The sequence below is a fragment of the Leptonychotes weddellii genome, chromosome 16 (assembly GCF_054177405.1).
Source record: "Leptonychotes weddellii isolate Sample4059 chromosome 16, ASM5417740v2, whole genome shotgun sequence".
Lineage (NCBI taxonomy): Eukaryota > Metazoa > Chordata > Mammalia > Carnivora > Phocidae > Leptonychotes > Leptonychotes weddellii.
The window spans coordinates 38,610,928-38,636,123 of record NC_138384.1 but is presented as its reverse complement, the minus strand read 5'-3'; the positions used below and the strand labels follow the sequence as shown (position 1 = coordinate 38,636,123).

General features: G+C 37.1%; 1 protein-coding gene across 5 annotated transcripts in view; it reads right to left on the bottom strand.

The window, feature by feature from the left end:
• ZFP82 (ZFP82 zinc finger protein) overlaps positions 1–21,285 on the bottom strand; it is a 56,268-nt gene extending 34,983 nt beyond the window's left edge. The window contains exons 1-5 of one of the 5 annotated variants that reach the window (XM_031026108.2): positions 20,698–21,284; positions 20,340–20,477; positions 11,506–11,576; positions 8,639–8,765; positions 8,248–8,346 (exon numbers count right to left, since the gene is read on the bottom strand). In XM_031026108.2, the coding sequence (XP_030881968.1) occupies positions 8,248–8,346; positions 8,639–8,765; positions 11,506–11,514 (235 nt within the window). In that variant the 5' untranslated portion in view covers positions 11,515–11,576; positions 20,340–20,477; positions 20,698–21,284. Of the gene's footprint in view, positions 1–8,247; positions 8,347–8,638; positions 8,766–11,505; positions 11,577–20,287 lie in introns of all 5 variants that reach the window. The other 4 variants (XM_031026110.2, XM_031026112.2, XM_031026111.2 and 1 more) reach the window with 4 other exon arrangements.
• Positions 21,286–25,196: the final 3,911 nt, after the last annotated feature.

The window sequence follows — 25,196 nt, the reverse complement described above, 5'->3', positions numbered from 1 at the left end:
GGCGCCTGAGTGGCTCAGTTGGTTAAGCGACTGCCTTCAGCTCAGGTCATGATCCTGGAGTCCCGGGATCGAGTCCCGCATCGGGCTCCCTGCTCAGCAGGAAGTCTGCTTCTCCCTCTGACGCTCCCCCATCTCATGCTCTCTCTGTCTCTATCTCATTCTCTCTCTCAAATAAATAAATAAAATCTTTAAAAAAAAATGAGTTCTGGATGATGCAATGATGCAGATCTAACAATGAAACAAATTTTCAGGGCTGAACAAAATTGTTAGTAATCACAGAGCTCCTTTCTGTGTTGAGCAGAACTTATGAAGAGTTTTAACTGGATATATCTTGGTAGAATTTCTGAAGTTCAAAGAAAAAGAGAACTTCACAGAAGTAAAAACCTGATGAATCAGGTTGTATCTTATTCATGCATTTTTGTTTGACGTTGCCCCCAACAGTTCTCTAAAGTTTTGATTTAGTTATTATAAGCCTTGAGATATCAGATTTAATATGAAAATCTGGATTTCTGATTTCCTGAAAAACATTATCTGGAAGCACTGGGCCAGCATTCTCATATGACAGCTGTCTTCTAGACTTAACAAGTGCTTACTCCTTTAAGATGGTATAAATTCTCTCTCATTAGCCAGTCTCCCCACTACTGCCTGGTCCCACAGGGACCCTCAGGTGAGTCTCAGTTTACAGTATTGCTTTTCTTAATTTCACCTTCATTCCTGAAACATTTTTGCTGGATTTGGAATTCTGGGTTAACAGTTCTTTAGCACAATAAAATATTGTTCCACTTTCTTCTGGCCTCCATGGTTTACTAAGAGAAAGAGAAATCCAGTCATTCAAATAATGGTTTCCCTATATGTATTATTTTTTCTGTGGTTCTCTCAATATTTTTTTGGTCATCCATTTTCAGCAATTTGATTGTGATGTGTCTGGTACAGATTTGTTTCTCTTGTTTGGGGTGGTTGAGCTTCTTATGTTTTATCTTTTACCAAATTTAGTAAGCCATTATTTCTTCAAATACTTTTTTCAGTCCTGAACTTTGTCCTTCTGGGACTTCAGTGACAAATGTTAAACCTCTCTTGTTGTCTCCCATGTGCCTGAGGCTACATTCTTAAATTTTTAAGTTTTTAATCTTTATTCTCTGCTATTTATGTGAACTAATTTCTTTTGACTTACCTTCAAGTTCATTAACTTCTCCATTATTTCCATTCTATTGAGCTTATCCAGTAAGTTTAAAAAATTTTGGCCACCGTATTTTTCAGTTCTAAAATTTCCATGTTTCTTTTTATATCTTCTATATTTTAATTGGATTTTTTGCTATGGAGTTTATGGGTTCTGCATATATCTTTTATTTTTTTTAAAGATTTTATTTATGTGACACAGAGAGACACAGCGAGAGAGGGAACACAAGCAGGGGGAGTGGGAGAGGGAGAAGCAGGCTTCCCACTAAGCAGGGAGCCCGATGCGGGGCTCGATCCCAGGACTCTGGGATCATGACCTGAGCCGAAGGCAGACGCTTAACGACTGAGCCACCCAGGCGCCCCCTGCATATATATTTTAGATATTACCCCCTTATCAAGATATATGATCTGCAAACATTCTGTCCCATTCTGAAGGTTGCCTTTTAATTTTGTTGACAGTTTCCTTTGCCGTGCAGATTTTGGGTTTGATATGGTCCCACTTATTTTTGCTTTTGTTGTCTTTGCTTTTGATGTCAAATTCAAAAAAAATCATCACCAAGACTGATATCAAGGATCTAGGAGCTTACTGCCTACATTTCCTTCCAGGAGTTTTGTGGTTTCAAGTCTTATGTTCAGGTCCTTAATCCATTTTGAGCTGATTTTTGTGCATGGTGTAAGATAGAGGTCTATTTTCATTCTTTTGCATGTGGCTCTCCAGTTTCCTCAACACCATTTATTGGAGACTGTCCTTTCCCCACTGTATATTCTTGGCTCCTTTGTCATAAATTAATTAACCATATGTGTGTTCGTTTATTTCTGGGCTGTTTGGTTCCATCGACTGATGTGTCTGTTTTTATGCCAATACCATACTGTTTTGGTTTTGATAGCTTTTAATAAATAGTCTGAAATCAGGAAGTGTGATGCCTCCAGCTTTGTTCTTTCTCAAGATTGTTTTGGCTATTTGGTTCTTTTGTGGTTCTACACAAATTTATGATTGTTCTATTTCTCTGAAAATTGCCACTGGAATTTTGATAGGGATTTCACTGAATCTGTAACTTGCTTCAGGTAGTATGGACATTTTAACAACGTTAATTCTTTGAATCCATGAACACAAATATCTATTTATTTGTGTCTTTTTTTTTTTTTATTTATTCATGAAAGTCAGAGAGAGAGGCAGAGGCAGAGGCAGAGGGAGAGAAGCAGGCTCCCCGCCTAGCAGGGAGCCCGATGCGGAACTCGATCCCAGGACCCTGGGATCATGACCTGAGCCGAAGGCAGACGCTTAATCATCTGAGCCACCCAGGCGCCCCTATTTGTGTCTTTTCAATTTCTTTCATCAGTATCTTATAGTTTTCAGTGTTCTTTCACCTCTTTGATTAAATTTATTCCTAGATATTTTATTCTTTTTGATGTAATTGTAAGTGGGATTATCTTAATTTCTCTGAGTATTAATTATTAGAACATAGAAATGCAACTGGTTTTTGTATATTGATTTTGTACCCTGGGCCTTCATTGAATTCATTTATTAATTTTAACAGTTTCTTGGTGGAGTCTTTAGAGTTTTCTATATAAATATTATGTCATCTGCAAATAGAGAAAGTTTTACTTCTTCCTTTCTAAATTAGGTGCCTTTTCTTTTTCTTGCCTAATTATTCTGGCTAAGACTTCTGGTACTATGTTAATAAAAGTGGTGAGAGGAGGCACCCTTATCTTATTCCTGATCTTAGAAGAAAAGCTTTCAGTTGAGTATGTTAGCTGTGGACTTGTCATATATGGCCTTTATTATGTTGAGGTACATTCCCTCTACACTCACTTTGTTGAGAGTTTTATTCATGGATGCATGTTGAAAAAAAAACCACATATATTTTTTTTAAGAGAGAGAGTGGGGGAGGGGCAAAGGGCGAGGGAGAGAGAATCTTAAGCAGGGAGCCAGATGTAGGGCTAATCTCACAGCTCTGAGATCATGATTCCAGCTGAAATCAAGAGTCAGACGCTTAACCAACTGAGCCACTCAGGTACCCCCCCAAAAAACATTTTTTTAAAAGTTTTTATTTATTTGAGAAGAGAGTGAGAGAGAGAGCGAGAGCATGAGCAGGGAGGATGGGCAGAGGGAGAGGGAGAAGCAGGCTCCCCACTGAGCAGGGAGCCCCGTGCGGGACTTGATCCCAGGACCCCAGATGACCTGAGCCAAAGGCAGACACTTAACTGACTGAGCCACCCAGGTGCCCCCCAAAAAACATTTTTAATGAAACTTTACTTAATGTAAATTTTTAAATTTATATGGAAAACAAAGTATAACCAAACATTTCTGAAGGAAAGGGTGGATGGTTCTGTCTTGTCAGAGATCAGGACTTTTTATAAAAGTAAGACTAATTAGGACAGGGATAGATAAAAAGGCCAATGCGACAAGAGAGACATATATATACACAAAATTTTAATATATGCAGAAGGAACATGTGGATTGGTGGATCAGTGGAAAATGGATGGACTTTTCATTCAATGGGGAAAAGATAATTTGTTTTTATATGGGAAAAAATTACAACTGATCTCTACCTCAAACCATTCATAAAAATAAATTTTGGTTATGTTAATAGGGCTTTAATAAGAAAGCCAAAACATAAAAATTCTTGAAAGAAAAAATAGAGGAAAATTGGGCTAGGAAAAGGTTTAAGATTCAAAGATATGGGGGCACTTGGCTGGTTCAGTCAGTAGAGCATGCAACTCTTGATCTCAGGGATGTGAATTTGAGCTCCACGTTGGGTGTAGAGATTACTTAATAAAATCTTCAAAAAGAAAAAAAAAAAAAGACCCAAAGATATGAAGCATATAGCAAAAAAAGTAGACTGTTTTATAAACTATATATAACTTAACCATTATATATATAATTTAACCACACTAACATATAGAATTACTATTCATCAAAAGACATCATAAGGTAAATAAAGAACCTACAACAGGAAAAGATGTCTACAAAATATGTTATTGACCAAAAATGAGTATCCTCAAAATATGTAAGAAATTCCTACAATCTTAGAAAAAAGACAAATGGCCTAATACAAAAATGATCAAAATGGCATTACACAGAAGGGGCAATAATGGCCAAATAAGGAAAGGCAATCATCTTTAATAGTAACAAGGAAAATGTAATTTAAAACAATAAAATAAGATTTTATACTCATCAGATTATTAAAAAATGAAAAAAAATCTTTCAGTATCAATTATAGGGAAAGACAGTGATACAAACACTTGGAAAATGGTTTGGTGTTACCTAGTAAAGCTGAGTAGTAAGTATGTATGCCAAGACCCAGCAATTACATTCCTAGGTATATTTCCTAGCAAATCTCCTGCATACGCAAGTCCAGAGATTTACATGTTATTACCTTATAATTTTATGTTCATTATGTTATATATATCCTATTGTGTATACAGTTTTTTTAAAAAAGATTTATTTATTTGAGAGAGATAGAGTGTGTGGGGAAGGGCAGAGAGGGAGAGAGAAACTTTAGCAGACTCCTCGCTGAGCCTGGAGCCAGATGAGGGGCTTGATCCAGGACCCTGAGATCACGACCCGAGCTGAAACCAAGAGTTGGACGCCTAACCAACCATGCCACCCAAGGGCCCCTTTTGTATACAGTATTATTTATTTATTTATTTATTTATTATAAAGATTTTATTTATTTATTTGTCAGAGAGAGAGTGCGTGCACACAAGCAGGGGGAGCGGCAGGCATAGGGATACGCAGGCTCCCCGCTGAGCAAGGAGCCGGAGGTGGAACTTGATCCCTGGACTCCGGGATCATGACCTGAGCGGAAGGTAGATGCTTAACCAACTGCGAGCCACACAGGCATCCCTACGGTTTTGTTTTTGTTTTTTTTTTTAATAAATAACTATACTTTTTTTTTTTAAATAAAAAACTTAATTGATAGGCTGAAGAGCCAAATGGTCATAGCTGAAGAATGTATTAGTGAACTAATACAAAATAAGCCAAGGAATTCCATGTAAAGGCAGTATAAATTGTAAAAAAAGGATAAAAAGTAACAGACACTAAGGATAATCCATATGTTCTAATGTCTAATTATAACCTCAAATAATAGAGAGTATATTCTGTTCATGGTCTTATGGTAAGCAAAGACTTCTTAAAGAGGACAAAAAAGTACAGATAATGTGATTCTGTTTATGTAAGATTCTAAAACAAGCTGAAGAATAATTTCTCACTTAAGATCCAATGAGTGTGAAGCACAAAACACTCATAAATTTGACTAAAATTAAGAACTTCTGTTCACAAAATGAAACCATAAAGAGAGCTAAAAGACATTTCAGAATGAGAGAAGGTATTTACAATTTTAGAACACTGAATGTACTTATAAGCAAAATATATAGAGAATCCTTATACATCATTAAGAAAAATAGAGACAATCCAACAGAAAGACATTTTAAAAAGACCTGAATAGGCAATTCACTAAGAAGAATTTCAAGAGACCAATAATATGAAATGTGTCAAACGCATCAGTAAAAAGGGAAATGCAAACTAAAATCACACTGAACTATACTATATACTCATCAATTGGAAAAAATCCAAGCATGACAATACCATATGTTAAGAAATGTGCAATAATGAGAGTTCTCATATACGCTGGTGGGATTGTAAACTAGTAGAGGCATTAAAGAAAAGTTGAAAATTTGGCAGCTGAAGACATTATGTCTTATGATCCACTTACTTCTCTCCTAGTTCTAAAACAGAAAATGTTCATAGTAGCTCATTGTCATGGTCAAAAACTATAAACAATCCAAATGTCAATGAACAATACAACTGTTAAACTGTGGTATATTCATATAATGAAATGAATCAAGTCTGACTACAAGCAACACTATGTATGAATCTTAAAAACAAAATGCTCAATGGCACTCTTAGATAGTAAAACTATGAAAGGACACAAAGATATTGTGGACACAAAGAGATCTGTGTTGGTAGTGCTGTAGTTCTTGACCTGGGTAATGGTTCTATGAAAGTTCATTTCATAACTGTTGGAATGTCCATCTGCAGTTTGTTACATTATTTGTGATAATCTCCAATAAGAAAAATGACAATATAGTAACTTCTGCTAGGCATATCTATCTCTATAGGCATAAGTGGACAGATGGATAAAAGAAATAGAAAAAGAGGCCCTGAAATGCAAACTAACATAAATCAGAACTTATTATTGAACAGGCAGATAAAACAATGATGAATGAGCTAAATGATGACATGCTGCTAAAATGTGTGTGTGTGAGGGACGGAGGTTAATTGATTTAGACTCTCAATTTATACCTTATTGCAAAAGAAACTTAAAACGGATTTAAATGGTATAAAACAAATTACAGAAAATTTTAAAAACAACAGAATAAAGTATTACAAAATTTGTAGAGGACCGTTAATTTTCTAAAATCAGAAATCACAATAATCACTAAGGAGCTACAAACACATTGAAAATACATATTAAAGACGCCAACGCAAATTAAAATTAAAAAGTAAAAGCACCTTCTGGAAATGGGTAAATGGATGTTTTTATTTGATAAAGTCCATAAAAACTGACTGAAAAAATGATAGTAATAGATAAAAAGGGTAAAACTTAGTAGTGACCAAGTTAAAGACAATAGCACCATTAAGATGAAAATGTCCACTCTCACTAGTATTCAATATAATGACATGAAAACCATCCAGTGTACCAAGAAATTGTAAAATTTATTAGGGATGATGATGGCATTAAAATTATGTAAGGGAAAAAAATGTCCATATATTTTAGAACTATATACTGAGATTATGCAAAGGTGAAATGACATGAAGTCTTGGATTTACTTGAAATAGTTAAACAACAATAGTTAAGCACTGGTCTCCTGGCTGCTCCTTGAACACAGCCAATGCACACCTGCTTCAGGGCCCTTGAATGTCTGACTTCCTCCCTCTGGAATGTTCTTCCTTCCAGTAACCACATATAATGATTTACTGCTATACTTCTTCAAGTTTCTGCCAAAATGTCACCTAATTGGAAAAGTTTCTCTTACCCCATCCTATAAAATAGCATCCTCTATCCCCCTTCTCTACTTTGTTTTTCTTTTTAGCACTTACTATTACATGACATATATTCATTTATTTTTGTATCTCTCTCAGCAAGAGGGTAAGCTCTGGGAATAGAGATTTTGCATGTTCTATTCACTGCTGTAACATCAGTGTTGAGAATAGTGCTGGGCATACAACAGATATTCAATAAACATATACTGAATGAATGAATGAATGTGCTGTCCTGTTTAAACTCCTGCATACCAATTCTGTTGATCACTGCCAGCTCTAAGTTCTCAATGGAGGCACAGAGCCTTTATTTCCAACATTCTATCTAAAGTTAATGACAGGCACACTCAAATCTCCCTCTATGACATCTATACAGATCAATTTCTCTTCTATATCCTAATCCCTCATTTTTTCTGAGCTCCCTACTTTAACCTCTCTTATGATGGTTCTACTTTATAGAAGTTATATATAGACGTGTTGTAGTGCCCCATTAAGCTATACATTCTGCAACTGCTTATTCCTTTTTTAATCTCTGCAGTATCTAGCAGAGTACCTCACACATTCGAAAATCAGTAAATGTTTGTTATAAGTATGAATGAAGCAATGACTATATGAGCTACTTTATCTAAAACACCCTAAAGAAAATAAATGTTTGGCAATACAGAATAAAAATATATTTCAGGAGAGAGTGGTGCTTTTTTAAGATTAAATATAAAAGAGGATGAGAAGTGATGAGGAATTAGATCCAAAATATGGATAGAAAGGAATATCATTAGAGAGAGTAGAGGAGGTCACTGGCAGGTTAGAACTGGGCAAGAATAAGAGGAATTAGAAGTATAAGAGGAGAAAAGCAGGTAGAGTGTGTTAAATAAGGGGAAAAGGTAAGGTCATTTGAAAGCACATGCTGAAAAGGCTTACTTGTGTACAAGGGGCCTAAAGCTTTTACGGGGAGATTCCCAGATAGCACCTCAAAGGTGCAGTCTTTCCACTGACAACTGGGTCATTACCTGCCACGCCTCACTTACCTGGCCACTGCTCTCTTGTTAGTTCTCTGTCAACCAACCAGGGCTCTTTCCCCTGCTCCAAGACGGAGATCACATCTGGTTTAGAAACAGAATGTCCTGCTTACAAAAGAAGTAACGACATAAGTTTATGATGAGAATATCCCAGGATTCAAATTTAGTCCCTTCATTAAGAAAGAGTCAAAGAAAGGTATATCAGATTTATGAAACATAACAGAGGACTTGAAACTTCCCCCATAACTCAACACAGCTTCTTTTTTCTAATGTTACAATATTAAAAACATTCCTCAAGCAGAGAATGTAGAAATACCTACTTGAAAGGTGGGTATTTCACATGGGACAAAGTAGACCTTCTAAGGGCAGAATCTGAATTATTATGGACAGACGTCCTTACCCATTGAAACCAGGTGGCTGTAATTCTCCAACATCACATCTCTGTATAAATCTCTCTGATCATCATTCAGGCATTCCCACTCCTCCTGAGAGAAGTCTATGGACACATCACTGAACACCACTGACTCCTGGAACAACAACCATGTATATGACTTGATTAATAAAAAGAAGTGTTTTGTTTTGTTTTTTTCTTTTCTTTTTTTTTTGTGAAGGAAAGAAAGAAGAAAAGAATGAAGGTAGAAGTGAAAAACAGCAAGCATATAGAATAGGGCTGGATGCTTGGGACGCAAGTGGAGGACCGTAAACATATAAGCTGGACTGAATCTTGTGTTTCCATGTTCATTCTGTCTCCCCCGGATAAAACTGGGAAGGTACAAAATCCTGCTAAGAGGGGTATCCCAATTAAATGAAATAATATATACAAATGGCTAGCATAATACTTGCCATACAATAAGTCAACAACACATGTGAGCCTCTTTCTCTCTCTTCTTTTCCCAAATAGCTAAGAGTAAAATTCCAGAATAAGGGATAAAGAGAAGACATTGTAAGTACCCAGAGAGCAGATCATATAAAAGACTTCAAGAGTCAGAGAGGCAATGAGGTTCTCAAGAACACTACTAAAAACAAGAAATGATAAGAACAATTCTTCAATATGCTAATGGAGAAAAGAAATTCTGACCTAGATTCCATAACTCAACTATCGTTCTGTTGTGAGGGTTGAAAAAAGACATTTCTAGGGGCACCTGGGTGGCTCAGTTGTTAAGCGTCTGCCTTCGGCTCAGGTCATGATCCCGGGGTCCTGGGATTGAGCCCCGCATCGGGCTCCCTGCTTAGTGGGAAGCCTGCTTCTCCCTCTCCCACTCCCCCTGCTTGTGTTCCCTCTCTTGCTGTCTCTCTTTCTGTCAAATGAATAAATAAAATCTTTAAAAAAAAAAAAGAAAAAAGACATTTCTAGACATAAAAGGACTCCAGCACAATTTCTTAGAAACTACCAGAAGATGTGTTCCACCCAAAGGGAGGGAGTAACCAAAAAAGAGGAAGATGTAGTATTCAAGAAATAGGTGAATTAACCACAGGAGAACAGTGAAAGGAAATCTCAGGTAAACAAAAAAGGGGAAATCTTGGGAAAGCTACGCAGCAGGCCCAGAGAGTAACCAGAACAGGTGGGAGCAGGAAAAAGGGAAAAGGGGGATGGCAGTCTCCACACTCAGAACAAACTGATGTGTCTGACCAGAGGGAAAACATGGACAACTAAACAAATGGGGAAAAAAAGCAATTAACCCTAGGAAAAATGAAAGGTTGTAATAGAACAGAGGTATGAGCTGGCTCAGCAGTGAGCAACATTTGCAGTCATAATATTCTGTATACTACTGATTTGACAAAAAGTATAATTAATAACAGAATCAGAGGAAATGGTGCAATACAAGAGTACGATGTCCCTTCCACTCTGTAGTAAGTCAAGAGAGTAAAACTGATTCATCAAAAGATAGCAATTAAACCATATTCAAGAGAGTTGAGTCACCTTTTAGGAGTGGGACTCGTGATGGGGTAAGATTGGAATAGCACTACTTCACTTGTAAAATGTGTAAAATGACTTTAAAAACTATTTTATCTTAGAAAATTAAATTTGCATTAAATTCAAGACTGATCCTTTCTCATCTCACACTATTATATAATAGTTAATTCCTTGTTACAACAAATTCTTTTCATAAGCATATTTTTTCACTGAATAATATCCTATAATATGGATATAAAACAAGTTTTCTTTGGTTTTCAGACACTGAGGTTGAAGGTTATTTTTAAAGAGCTCCCCAGTATTGGCCCAGTCTTATACTTATAACTGCCCACTGCTCAACTGTAAATTCCCTTTGTTCCTGCGCTATAGGAAAGTGATGGTAGATGATCCAGATTCACACAAAAGCATTACTAAAGTCTATTTATCATGGATGATCTGGTGAGGAGAGCTTTCTACTAACCAAGAATCATATCCGCAAACCTGAAAGGCTCATACACCAGATTTTCCCATGTATTAAGACTGAAATCAAGCAAAACCCATTCCTTGTATTTTCTTCTTTGAAAACCTAGGTCTGTGATGATCAGGGCTTTTCCCTATGAGTGCCCCTAATTATCTCCGTCCCATCCAATCACTGTTGAAGCATATTAGATTCATTAACAAATGGGGAACACATTTCTGTTCTATCAAGCTTTCTGGCAGAAGTCTAAGCAGAAGATGCTGAAGGACTTACTAAATGAGTTTGTAAACACTGGTTAAAAGAACAGGGAACTGGGGAGGGCCTTGGGGTTGTTTATGAAGAAATGGGGATCAGGTTCCTGAATGGGGACCATGTTAACCAGGGTAAAATTTTCTTTTCCAAACCTGGTCTCAGTCAGACCATTTTTACATTATGTAATTAACAATCTCTTTGTAGGAACAAATAAGGATTCTTGATGGGATCCATAAGTAATTTTCTGATGGATTTTAATCTGATTAAGACATCGTCAGAGAGTTGTTATCGAACCACTTGGCCCTCTGTTACCTGTAATTTAAGAGTGTAAAAATCTTTAACCAGACTTTCTTTTTTCCAGCAATGGTTATGGAACCAGTTCTTTTTTCTGTAAATATCTCCACCAAGACAGACTCCACCAAGACAGTCAATTAAAAGAATGTCTGTCTTGGTTGACTTATTGGAGACCTTTTTCTTTAGAGCAAGCGTAAGAGAACTTTGACATTTACACTGCTTTTAACTAAACTGTTTGAAAGTTGTTTTTTTTTTTAAACACCAAAAATATCATGATGAGGAAAGCAAATGTTTACATGTACTAGGGATAAAAATGATTCTATTTGAGCAAAAGGAAACTGCATCTCACCTGAGCCATGGCTTTGGTATTTGCAGAAAAAGACCAGTCCTCCTCTGGGCTCCTCTTGGAAAAGGGCAAAACTGGGGAAGACAAAAGAAACTACGTAAGATTCCACTTGCCTCATAGCTCCCAGAATGATCATTCCCCTCTGTTCACTCCATACAAACACCTGAGGGTTATCAATTACAAAAATGGGCAAACCTTTCATTATCTCTGACTCCAGAGACCTCAGTCTTTGACTGGAGTAGGACAGATTTCAACAATCAGATATGGCTTGGAGAATATAGCGTATATATACACACAAAGATACAAATTTTTTTATACAAATGATGGCATATTATACACACTGTTATACATACTGCTATTTTTATTTAATGTATCTTGAACTGGATCCCAACTAGTACATACAGAGCTATGTAATTCCCTTAGCTACATTTATTTCATTAAATGGATACACTTTATTTAACCAACCTGCTGCCCATGACCATTTTGGCTATTTCCTGTCTTTCACTATAACAAACAATGCTGTAATAAATATCCTTATATGTATTTCATTTTACTTTTATATGAATTCTGAATAATTCCTAAAAGTTGTTCATATACATATTAGTTTGGGTGTACATTTGTCAAAACAGTTTTTAATGATCTTGGGTTGTACAGTCAGGTCCCAGGTCCTGACCAAGAAACAACTGGTTAGGGGCGCCTGGGTGGCTCAGTCGTTAAGCGTCTGCCTTTGGCTCAGGTCATGATCCCGGGGTCCTGGGATCGAGCCCCGCATCGGGCTCCCTGCTCCACGGGAAGCCTGCTTCTCTCTCTCCCACTCCCCTTGCTTGTGTTCCTGCTTTCACATGTCTCTCTGTCCAATAAATAAATAAAATCTTAAAAAAAAAAGAAACAACTGGTTGATGAACCAGATCCTCTAATCTTACCCAGTTTGAGAAAACTTTTTGGGGTTAGTGAATTTTATCTTAAGAAAAGTGAAATCCAGAAAAGGAAACAAAGCAATATTACAAAAACTTTAGGAAGATACTTAAATTAACGTAACAATAGGAATGAATTAAAAACTATAGAAATGGACTAAATCCTTATCACTGATGCTTTAGAATGCTTTTAATTGTAAATGTAGTAATAAAATTTGTAATAATTGTATATATTTTGTGTGCTTAAGATGTTTAAAATGTCCAAAAGAATGTTATACTAAAATACTAATAGAAGTCTAAATTGTTTAAGGGGAGTAAATGAATTTGAGATCAATGTTGAAATGTTTAATGAAATATGGGTTTTTTTGTTAGATAATATTAGATATAGGAATATAATAAAGACAGCATTATAAAAGTATAAAGGGCAGTGAGCATTCCTAGTACAAAGCTTCTTGGTCATTAAATAATTTATCAGTAATTGCATGTAGGGCACCTGGGTGGCTCAGTCGGTTAAGCCTGCCTTAGGCTCAGGTCATGATCCTAGAGTCCTGGGATCGAGTCATGCATCAGGCTCCTTGCTTGGCGTGGAATCTGCTTCTCCCTCCTGCAACCCCTACCCACTGCTTGTGCTCTCTCTCTCCCAAATAAATAAAATCTTAAAAAAAAAATAATTGCATGTAAAACTGGCCACCCAGGAAGTAGAACCTTGTTATCAATTATTTAATGGATACTTCTACCCCCAAGCACTCACCCCCAGGGATATATATATTTCAGGAAACGAAAGTAATCTACAAATGTCTCTTCTTTAAAATCTGAAAGCACTCCTTTAATATTTTTATTATTATTACTATTTATTAAGCTCTCAGTATTTTTTTCTTTATAAGCCAACATAATCTATTATGTGGCAGGCATTGTGCTAGATTGTAAAGAATCAATAATAATCCAGGAAGACTTGGAAACAGGGCTCCTTCTCCCATACTTCTCACTTTAAGTCTCCCTTTCTGGTCTCTCGTAATGGCCTTTCCTTGGTTAAAGGGGCATCCTCAAGTGCCACACCTTCCAGGTAGAATGGGCAGGAAACATTCTTACTTCAGTAGCTCCATACTTTTTGTTACATTCCCAACCCTCTTCATGTTTGCTCCCAGAGTATATTCTCTGGCTGAATTCTTGCCATCTGGGGAATCTGCTCCTCCCTTTTAAAGCCAATGATTTCTGGGGCCAAGACTGTAGTGTACTTGCAAAATAACCACACCTTGGGTATGGAGCACCGCCAAAAGATACCACTACAGACAAGAGAGTCCTTTGAAATCTAGTTAATAAAATTTTTGAGAATTTTGCACTCTTCTAAATAATAAGCCATTCTTTTAATAAAAATATAATGTCTGAATTATTTCCAACATTATCCTAAAAATTTCCTGTATGCTGAGATTTGTATTTGTTAGTTAACAAAGACCTGAAAAGCACTAATTTTTCTTTATAATGAGAAGGCTAGACGTAGGTAGTGGTTGCCCTTGGCCTCCATGGTTGTTTTAGACACAGTATCTATCATTCAACTAAAAATTGCTAGACATGCTTGGAGAGAAAACCAGAAAATAGAAGCAGTACTATGGATGATTCAGATATTGGAACTGGCAACAATTTAAAATAGCTATAATTAAAATGTTAAAAACTAAAAAATATAGGCAAATGGATAAGATGAAGAAATTAAACAGAACAAATCTATAAAAGAGAATCAAATAGACAACCTAGATCAGTAAATTAAGAAATTAGGAAGTTGGGGCACCTGGCTGACTCAGGCGGAAGAGCATTCGACTCTTGATCTTGGGGTCGTGAGTTTGAGCCCCATATTGGGTGTAGAGATTACTAAAAAAACAAAATAAAATAGGGATGCCTGTGTGGCTCAGTCTGGTTAAGTGTCTGCCTTCAGCTCAGGTCATGATTCCAGGGTCCTGGGATCGAGTCCCACATCGGGCTCCTTGGTCAGCAGGGAGCCTGCTTCTCCCTCTGCCTGCTGCTCCCCCTGCTTGTGCTCTCTCTTCCTCTCTGACAAATAAATAAAGAAAATCTTTAAAAAAATAATAAAATAATATAAACTTAAAAAAAAATTAAGAAGTCATTGTATGGTTTTAACATAAGACCAGACAAGCAGAGGATAGGACTACTGAACTCAAAGACAAGTCAAAAACAAAAAAAAAACCCACATGAAGTGCAGAGGAAAAATAGAACAGAAACGGGCGCCTGGGTGACTCAGTTGGTTAAGTGACTGCCTTCAACTCAGGTCATGATCCTGGAGTCCTGGGATTGAGTCCGCATTGGGCTCCCTGCTCAATGGGGAGTCTGCTTCACCCTCTGACCATCTCCCTTCTCATGCTCTTTCTCACTCTCTCTCTAAAATAAATAAAATCTTAAAAAAAAAAAAAAATACAACAGAAAGAACAGAAGTGAGTGTAAGACAAAAGGGACACGGTCAAAAGATTTGTAATGTATGTAATGTAATGTAATGTATTTGATATGCATATATGTAAGTGGAGCCTCTGAAGAAGAAAAGAGATTGGAGAATAATTAATATCTGAACTGATTAACTGATAAAAAGCCTCAACAAAATTTTCAAGAAGCTAAGCAAACCTGAATAAAAAATAAAAAGGAAAACACACAAAACAAAAAGCAAAGCCACAATAAGAGAAAAAAAGTCTTGATAGTACCCAGAAGAAGAAAAGACACATTAATGAATAAGAAAGGGATAACACAAATAAACAAAATCAGGAATGAAAAAGGGAACATCATTATAGACACCATAGACATTAAAAACATAGTAAGAGAATACTAATAACTTTATGCTATTAAATTTGAAAGCTTAGATGAAACAGATAAATCCTTTAAAAAACATGCCAAAATGGACAAAACAAACAAAAAACCTGAAACATCTGAAGAGGTGAATTGATTCCATAGTTTAAAAATCTCCAGGGTGCCTGGGTGGCTCAGTCAGTTAGGCATTTGGCTCTTGGTTTCAGCTCAGGTCATGATCTCAGGGTCCTGAGACTGGGCTCCAGTGTTGGGCTCTGTGCTCAGCATGGAGTCTGCTTGGGATTCTTTCCCCTTCCTCACCCTCCCCCTCTGCTCGTCCCTCTGCTTAAGCCTCTCTAAATAAATAAATAAAATAAAAATCTTCCTATCAAGAAAATTTCAGGCCCAGAGAGCTTCATCAGTGAATTCTTCCAAATTTAAGGAAAACCTTTATTCTATATAAGACTAATAGAAAATGAACAGAAAAGAAAGTGAATAGAAAAACACAGGGAATTCTTCCTAACTCATTTTATGAGGCTAATATAAGCCTGATGCCAAAACAAAGATATTAAAAGAAAAGAAAACTATGGGACAATATTTCTCATGAACATAAATGCAGAAATTCTATAAAGTATTAGCAGATCTAACCCAAATTCTTTTTTTTAATTTTTATTTTTTTTAAGATTTTATTTATTTATTTATTTATTTGAGAGAGAGAGAGAAAGAAACAGCATGAGAGATGATAGGGTCGGAGGGATCCCCGCTGAGCCAGGAGCCCGATGTGGGACTCGATCCCAGGACTCTGGGATCATGACCTGAGCTGAAGGCAGTCGCTTAACCAACTGAGCCACCCAGGCACCCTAACCCAGTCAAATTCTTAAAAAGTTTAATACATTATGGAAAGTAGGGTTTACTTCAGGAACAAAAAGTTTGTTCAAGATCTGAAAATTAAGATAATTTACCACATTGATGATAACAGTAAAAAACATATGATCCTCTTGATAGAGAATATGCATTTGCCAAACTCAAGACTTCATTAATGTAAAAATCTTAGCAAATGAGAAAGAGAACTTCCTCAACTTGATAAATAGCATATACAATAGGTATTTTGTAGATGCTAGATACAAGGACAATATACAAAAAACAACTGTACTTCTAGCAACAGACAACTGGAAAATAAAAAAAAAAATTAAAAACCATGTACAGTTTCAACAATAAATGTCAAATATCCAGGTACAAATCTAACAAAAGATGTGCACTGAAAACTACAACAAAGTGTTGAGAGAAGTTAAAGATCTTAACAAATGTAGACATACACCACATTTATTAATTGGAAGATTCAATATTGATAGGATGGCAATTCTTCCCAAAGTAACATACAGACTCACACACAAAACCCCAGAAAGGATTTTTCATTTTTTGTGAGAATTAACAAGTTGAGGGCGCCTGGGTGGCTCAGTCGGTTAAGCGTCTGTCTTAGGCACAGGTCATGATCGCAGAGTCCTGGGATTGAGTCCCACATCAGGCTCCCTGCTCAGTGGGGAGTCTGTTTCTCCCTCTACCCTCTCCCCCTGCTCATGATCTCTCTCTCAAATAAATAAATAAAATCTTAAAAAAAAAAAAGAATTAACAAGTTGATTCTGACATCCATTAAAGCGACTTTAAAAAGCCAAGACATTCTTGAAAAAGAAAAGAAAAAAGGTTGAAGGACTAATACTATAGATTTCAAGACAGTGGCACTGACAAAATGATAATAAAACAGAATACGGTCCAGAAAGAGGGCCACATATATGTCACCTAACTTATGATAAAAGCCTCCTGTAATTCAGATGGGCAAGGATGGTGTTTTCCATAAATACCATACACAAAAATTAATTCAAGATGGACCACAGACTAAATCTATAAACCTTCCAAAAGAAAACAGAAGAATACCTTCAGGAACTTGGAAATAAAGATTTCTTTTCAAGATACAAAAAAAGCACTAATCATAAAAGACAAAGGGCTAAAAACCTTCTAGGAAAATGGGAAAAGATATACATAAGCATAAGAAAGTACTCAAAAATGATGCCATGTTAAAAGGACACAGGAGCTAATTTGAAGGAGTTCCTAATGGCCCAATCTGGGACAATTTGAACAAAATATATAACAATACTAATGGATTAAAACTCATAGAGTAAAATAAATACCGAAGAGTTAATAAATAATTGAATAAACACATGAGGAATAAAGGACAGCTCTTTACAGAATTTAAATTAATAAATATAGAAGGAATGATGGAAAGAGAAAATCACCACTAGACAAACATCACAGTAATAATTGTTACAGACAAGAATGATCAATGGATGTTAAAGTTAATGGGTGAAAGTATGATGAGAACATCTTTTTTAAGTTTATTTAAGTAATCTCTATATCCCGAAGTGGGGCTCAAACTCATGATTCCAAGATCAAGAGTCCCATGTTCTTCTGACTGTGCCAATCAGGCACACCCATGAGGACAGTATTTTTGCATAGTCTCAAAGCATCTCCCCACAAGATACTTATTAATTAAAAAGAGAAAAATCGTAGTTTTACAAAAGAGAAACCTGGCAGATACCCCCTCAACCAAGTGATCATAGTTAACGTTACCAGTAATGAAATATATTGATAACATTATATGACACATTGAGAAGAAGACAAACATAATTTCTGTAATCTTTTAGCCAAAAATGCATAGTCTAAATTTAACCATGAGGGAAAAAGCAGAAAAATCCAAATGGAATGATAGTCTACAAAATAACTGGCCAGTACTCTTCAGAAGTGTCAAGGTCATGAAAGATAAAAAAGGCTAAAGAACTATGTCTGGGGGCGCCTGGGTGGCTCAGTTGGTTAAACATCTGCTTTCGGCTCAGGTCATGATTTCAGGGTCCTGGGATCTAGCCCCGCAGCAGGCTTCCTGCTTGGTGGGGAGCTGCTTCTCCCTCTGCCTCTGCCCCTCCCCCCGCTTGTGCACGCATGCCCTCTCTCTCTCTCTCTGAAATAAATAAAATCTTAAAAAAAAAAAGAACTATGTCTGATGGGAAGAGATAAGACAATTAAATCAATGTGGGAATCTTCAATTGGATCCTGAAAAAGAACAGGGCACTGATAAGACAATTAGCAAAATTTAAATAAAGTCTGTAAATTAGCCAGTAGATTTCCTGATTTTCATCATTGTACCAAGGGCACCTGAGTGAAGAATATATAGGAATTCTTTACACTATATTTACAATATAAAAATAAAAAGTTTCTTAAAATGAAAAAAAAAATTTTTTTTTTTAAAGGGCAGTGGGCAGAAAGACCTAAACAGACACTTTAAAAACCAGGATATCCAAATGGCCAATAAACCTATGAAAAGGTGCTGAACATCATTACCCATCAGGGAAACACAAATTAAAACCGATGAAATTCTACTATACAACCACCAGAATAGTTAAAATAAAAGACTGACAATATCAAACAGAGACGATGAGGAGCAACTGAAACTCATATATTGCTGGATGAATTGGTACAACCACATGACAAATTGGTAGTATTTATTAAATATATGCCTAGTGTATGATCTAGCAATTCCACTCCTAAGTATTTAGCTAACAGAAAAGTATTTACATGTTCACCAAAAACAGAATGTTCATAGCAGCAATACAGTTTGTAATAGCCAAAGAAATGTTAACTATCAAATGTCCATCAATAGTATAAGCAATTAATTAATTGCAATATATCCCATATGTAAAGAGAACTTAGAACAATGACACTCAACAACATGGATGAGTCTCAGACATAATGTGGAAGAAAAGAGACCAGGCATAAAAGAGCACATGCTATACAATTCCATTTATATAGAAGTTCAGGAATGGGTCATTAATGGTGATAAGACTTCTGAATAACGATTGTGGGAGAAATAACTGGGAAGGGGTATGAGGGAATCTTCTGGGGTGCTGGCAAAGTTCTTAATGTTAATTTAGGAAATTGTGATACAGCTCTATTCTTAAGATTTGTGTACTTTATATATGCTATATCTCATAAAAATGTTTTTAAAAAAACTATCAGAACCATGTTTTGGTAGGGACATGAAGCAATGAGATGTTTCAAATATTGCTGTGCACGCATAAATTTGTGCACCCACTTAGGTAATTATTTTGGTACTATTTAGTAAAGTGCAAGATATATGACCCAGAAATTCCATTGTCTGGTAGATAAATTCATGCACATGTATCCTTTGTAAAAGAATGCTGTGGCAGCACTGTTAATAAAGTCACAAACTAGAAATGGCTCAAATGCCCATCATTGATTGAAGGGATGAACAACAGTGGTATACTTCAAAGGACAGAATACAATATAGCAAAGAAAACAAATGAACCACTACTATACCGAATATGACAATTCTCAAAAACATAGTTGTACAAATAAACAAAAGAAAAAGAAAAAAGACAATACGATAGCATTTGTAAAAGTTTTAAAATGAGGGAAAACTACAGTATAATACTTAGGTAGACAACCTAAGTGAATAAACCTCATACATTTATCCACTCACCAAGCAATCACACAACCACTACGGGGACATACAGCTAGAGGTAACCCACAACCAAAGCAACAGGGCCACACACCCAGGGCCTCAAATGGTCACATGGGCACAATCACACATTTACCAAGAGGACATTCAGTCACAACCGCACTGTCACAAGTACCTGACACCTGCAGATGGTCGCACAGTCACAATCACACTAACCACAGATAAAACCACATAGTATTCACAGGTACCCCCACCTGTACTCTGCAGCACACGGTCACAATGTCGCACAATCACACACCCTTACGGGGACAAACGCTGTATCACATCCACGGAGTCACAAGCTCCCCACACCCTCACACACAATGCCGCACGTGGTCCCAATCACACACACACCACCGGGTCGCATCCAATCTTACCAGCACAATCACGGGCTCCCAGACTGTGCTGCACACTGGTAATCACTGGAAGCACTTACTCACCATAGGAACAGCTAGTCACAACCACACGGTCATTCACCACATACCGCCAGACACAATCCTACAATTTCAATCTAACCTACCCCGCCGTACAAAGCCGAGCCTCCGGCTCCGCCCTGTCCTGGGGATCCTCACCTCAGGCCTTCCAAGCTTCCAGAGCAGCAGAAGTCCCCACAGCGCTGCAACAGTTGCCGGTGTAGACCCGAAGGTCCCGCCAGCGCGTGACTTTGAGGCTGAATTCACGCGAGAATCACAATGATGCCGAGGAGTTCTCTGGGAAATGTAGTCAGAAAATTACCTATGGCGAACAAGGTAGCTCCCGGTCGCCAGGCTTTCTCTCAGGGGTTAGCTGCAGCCCCGCTTGCTTAAAGGATTGCTCCCCTTTATGGAACCGCGCACCGGAGGCCACGCAGAGCCTGGTTCAGTCTTAGGCAGTGGCCTCCAAGGAAGGCCACTCCGACGTGTTTGAAATGGGATTGCTTCTCGGACCCACCTTATTATCCCCAGAATACGGGCTCAGGAAGAGGAGGGCTGGTTTGGTTTAGGTAAGACTATTCGCACCGTTGAGCCTTCTGGGAACTGTAGTTCGGAGCCGGGAAAGCGGTGGATGGACCGTTTGAAATTCGTCGTGATTCTTCACAGCTTGCTCCGGGCTACACCCCAGAGACTTCTGGGAGTGTCACTGCGTCCAAGGAGTGCGCAGGCTTCTTGGGTTGCCCTTTCGGTGTTTGTTCGGGCGTGAGTTTGGCTTGCGTTTCCTCACTGCGGAGGAATTGTGGGACCTGAACTTCTGAGACTGAAAGCTGGGGTGACCGAAACGAAGGAGATTAGAAAGTTGCGACGGGATTGGGGAGGTCCAGAGGGAGGAATCGCTAAAACTTGAAACGGGGTTGTGGAGGCCAAAAGGGAGGGGTTTCCGACGTTGCAAAGGGGGCTGGTATTTTTCTGTGCTACTGGTTTCTGAATGAAAGTCAGGGCGTGAGGAGAATGATGAGGCGATGAGACAGCCTTTGCAGGAAGCAAGTAATGAGATTCCCGGTGTGTGTGATTTGGGATGTTGGGGGTCGGGGAAAGAGGGAGAAACGGGACTCAGGATTATGTGTGTGTGTGTGTGTAATGGGTGATTTAAATAAGTATCACTGTATGTATGACTGGGATTGTATCTTGGAGAGTAGTCGCTGAGCCTCGGTGGTAAAACAGTAACAAGGATAGATTTTCCTAGGACATCTTTTTTTTTTTTTATGGGAGGAAGTTTACATAATTGAGCTGGTAAGTGAGCTAAAGCTTGACTTTTGTGTAAAAACAGTAGCATTATTATGGAATTGAAATAAAAATAGCATTGTTTTCTTAAAAGAGAAAGTCTGTTTGAAAGGAACTGGTTTTTTTTCTTTTTCTTTTTTTTTTTTAATGGGGTGTTTGCTCTTGCTTAGAGTACAGATCCTAGAGACAAAGCAGTTCAGGCTTCTTTGTTCTTTTAATGTCCTGAGGGAGGGGTGTAGGTCTAAGGGAGCTGACTTGTGAAATCCTGGAGTAAGAAAGTTTGGAGGGTAGTGTCGACCATTGGAAATAGCAGAAAAGTGAATTAGTGTTATTCCCATTTTCTTAAGAAAAAACTGGCCTTAGAGAGATCAAAGAATAAAAGTTTAAAGTTTCTCAAGGAGCCTACTCAGATAAACTAATAATTCCTTCGGGTTACCCCTAGGCCAGGTGGATTTTGTTGGTTATAAAAATAGGTTGCTCCTATTTGCAAAGGTGCTTTCTCCAATAATTTACTACAGTTGCTTTTAATAATTTTATTATATTTTACTTTTTTGAAGATTTTGTTTTTAAGTAATCCACACCCATCCTGAGGCCCAAACTCACAGCCCAGAGATCAAGAGTTACATATTCCACTGACTGAGCCAGCCAGGTGCCCAACATAATTTTAAATAAAAGGAGAAAGTAAGGTTGGGTCTAAGATTCGTGTAAGTAAATTTTGTATATACAAACAAAACCTTGGAATAGGATAAAATTCTTCAGGATATCTTAGTAAGAAATAAATAAGACCTGTTTAAGAAAAAATTTAAGACCCTATGAAGAGACGCAAAAAAAGACTTAAATGAAAAGTTATACCATATTCTTGAATAGAAATCCTTCATTATAAACATGTCATTTAAATTAATTTATGAATTTAACATCCCACTGAAAATAATATCTTTCTCTAGATAGGTAGGAGTTACTCTAAAGTTCAAATGGAGGGTAGTCTGGCTGGCTCAGTCAGAAGAGCAAGTGACTCTTGATCTTGGGGTCATGAATTCAAACCCAATGTTGAGTGTAGAGATTACTTAAATAAATAAATATTTTTTTAAAAAGTAAAGTTAAAATGTAAAAACAAAGGCAAGAATAGACTGGAAGAAAAAAGCAATGTGGGGCACATGGGGCTAGTCTTATGATAACAAAACATATTCTAAAAGTTCAAAAATTTAACTAATATGGGATTGTCATCTGACTGGACAGGCCAGTGGAACAGAATAGAGAATCCAAAAATAGAACTGGAACAGAATAGAGAATCCAAAAATAGAACTAAATAAAGAATTTTAGTGTATGGTGAATGGGGCATCTCAGATTACCCCTCAGGTGAATGGGGAAAATGTGAACTTTTCAACAAAGGTAATAGGGACAACTTGATAGACTTTCTAGAAAAAAGAGTGGATTATGACCTGTACTGAATGCAGAGTTAACTCCAAATGGGTCAAAATTTAAAATTGAAACAAAAAACTTAAATTATAAAGACTGAAAACTTGAGTGAATTACTTTATAACCATGGAGGGGGGGAAGGCCTTTCTAACTTCAGATTCTAAAAATCAAACCATAAAAGATTAATTATCCTTTCTAAATGGAAAAAAAAAGTTGAAGTGACAAACTGGAAACATAATTTGCATTTTATAGTTACAAACAAATGGCTAACCTCCCTAATATATAAGGAGCACCAAAAAAAATTGATTAAAAGACTAATAACCCAGTAAGAATGGAGAAAGAGATTAACAAATAATACACAGAACATAGTCTTCATGTTCTCAAATGTATGAAAATATGCTCAACCTCATACATAATCAGATAACTTTCATTAAAACTATATAGAGATATTGATTCTTACAGACTAGAATGGCAGAAATTCCCCAAATTTGAAAACCTATATTGCTAGAGGGACTGCAGATTGGTACAAACTTTATGGAAGGCAATTTGGTAGCATATATCAAAATTCCAATTGCATTTAACTTTTCACTGAGCAATCCCACTTCTGAGATTTTATCCTACAGTTATGATGATGTATATCCAAGATTATTCATATAGCAGTCTTCACAATAGCGAAGATTAACTGTAAATAAACCATTGAACATAATGCAACATTATGTAATTGGAGAAAAAACTGAGAACACTGTCTATGGCCTGATACAAAAAGCCTCCAAAATATATTAATGAAAACAAAAACACCATGCAGAACCTTATGTGATACTGTTCTACTTTTTGTATAAGAAGGGGGGGAAATGGATAAGAATAAATATTTGTGTTTGCATAAAGAACTGAAATTTGCAAAAGAAACTAATAAAAATAATTTCTGTGGCAGCCATTGAGGTCAAGAGGGTGGGTAGGGACAAAGAAGGGCATTATTTTTTACTGTATACTCTTTTGGGACATACTTTTTATATTATGTATAAATATTACATTATAAATATATTATAAATATGATTTTATTCATTGTCATCTTTACATGAGAAGGAAGAGTTGTGTTCTTCACATTTCTTTTCAGAAACCTATTACAACTGCAATCTTGACAACTTCCTTGAGACCACTCATTTTTCTAATTCTGATCCTCTGATTAGAAATAAAACAAATAATAACAGCAACAAAAACATTCATGAATTGTTTCTCCACTTGTCTTTATTTTTTTAATTTTTAATTTTTTTAAAAGATTTTATTTATTTATTCATAAGAGAGAGAGAGGCAGAGGGAGAAGCAGACTCCCCGCTGAGCAGGGAGCCCGATGTGGGACTCGATCCCAGGACCCTGGGATCATGACCTGAGCCGAAGGCAGACGCTTAACCATCTGAGCCACCCAGGTGCCCTATAAGGTTCATTTATTCAGCAAATATATATTGAGTGCTAATTATACAATAGACACTCAAGATACATCAGTAAACAAACAAATTCCCATCTTTAAGGAGATTTCTATGTAGTATTGCCAGATAGGGGGTTGAAAGAGATAGTGATCAAATATATAAACTGTGTAGGAGATCAGATAGTAATAAATGGTACAGAAAACAATAAAGCAGAAAAAGCAATAAGGAATGAGAGGAGAGATGCGACTTGAAATAGAGTTGTCAGGGATGAAGGTCAAATCTGGCAAAGATTTGAAGGGGGAGAAGGGAGAGAAACATGGAAATTTGGGAGAAGACCATTCTAGGCAGAAGGAACAGCTAGTACAAAGGCCCTGAAGTGGGGGCCAAACTTGAGGTTAAGGGCACAGTCCTCTAGACTTCCAACATCAACTGCAAGCTCAGACCTCCCCATGGCCACCCTCACTTCAGACAGTTGGCTATAAATTTGGAGGTCTCACAGATGCCCTCAGTTTTGATAACTTGCTGTAGCAAGTCTCAGAACTCAGGAAAACACTGTACTTGTTATTACAATTTTATTGTAGCAAAAGAATACAAATTAGAACCAGCCAAAAGAAAAGACACAGAGCAGAATCTGGGGCTTAGAGAGTCCCAGATGTCAAACCTGTGTCTCCATGGGTGTATTACCCTCCTAGTGTCAATGAGTGGCAATATGTGCGTGGAGTATTGCCAACCCAGGAAGCCCACCCAAGCTCCTATGTCCAGAGTTTTTATCAAGACTTCATTACATAGGCACGATTGATGGAGTCATTGGCCATGTGAACAAAGTTGATTTCCAGCCCCCTCCACTCCCTAGAGGTCAGGGGTTTGTATGGCTCCAAGCCCCAAAGGTCTA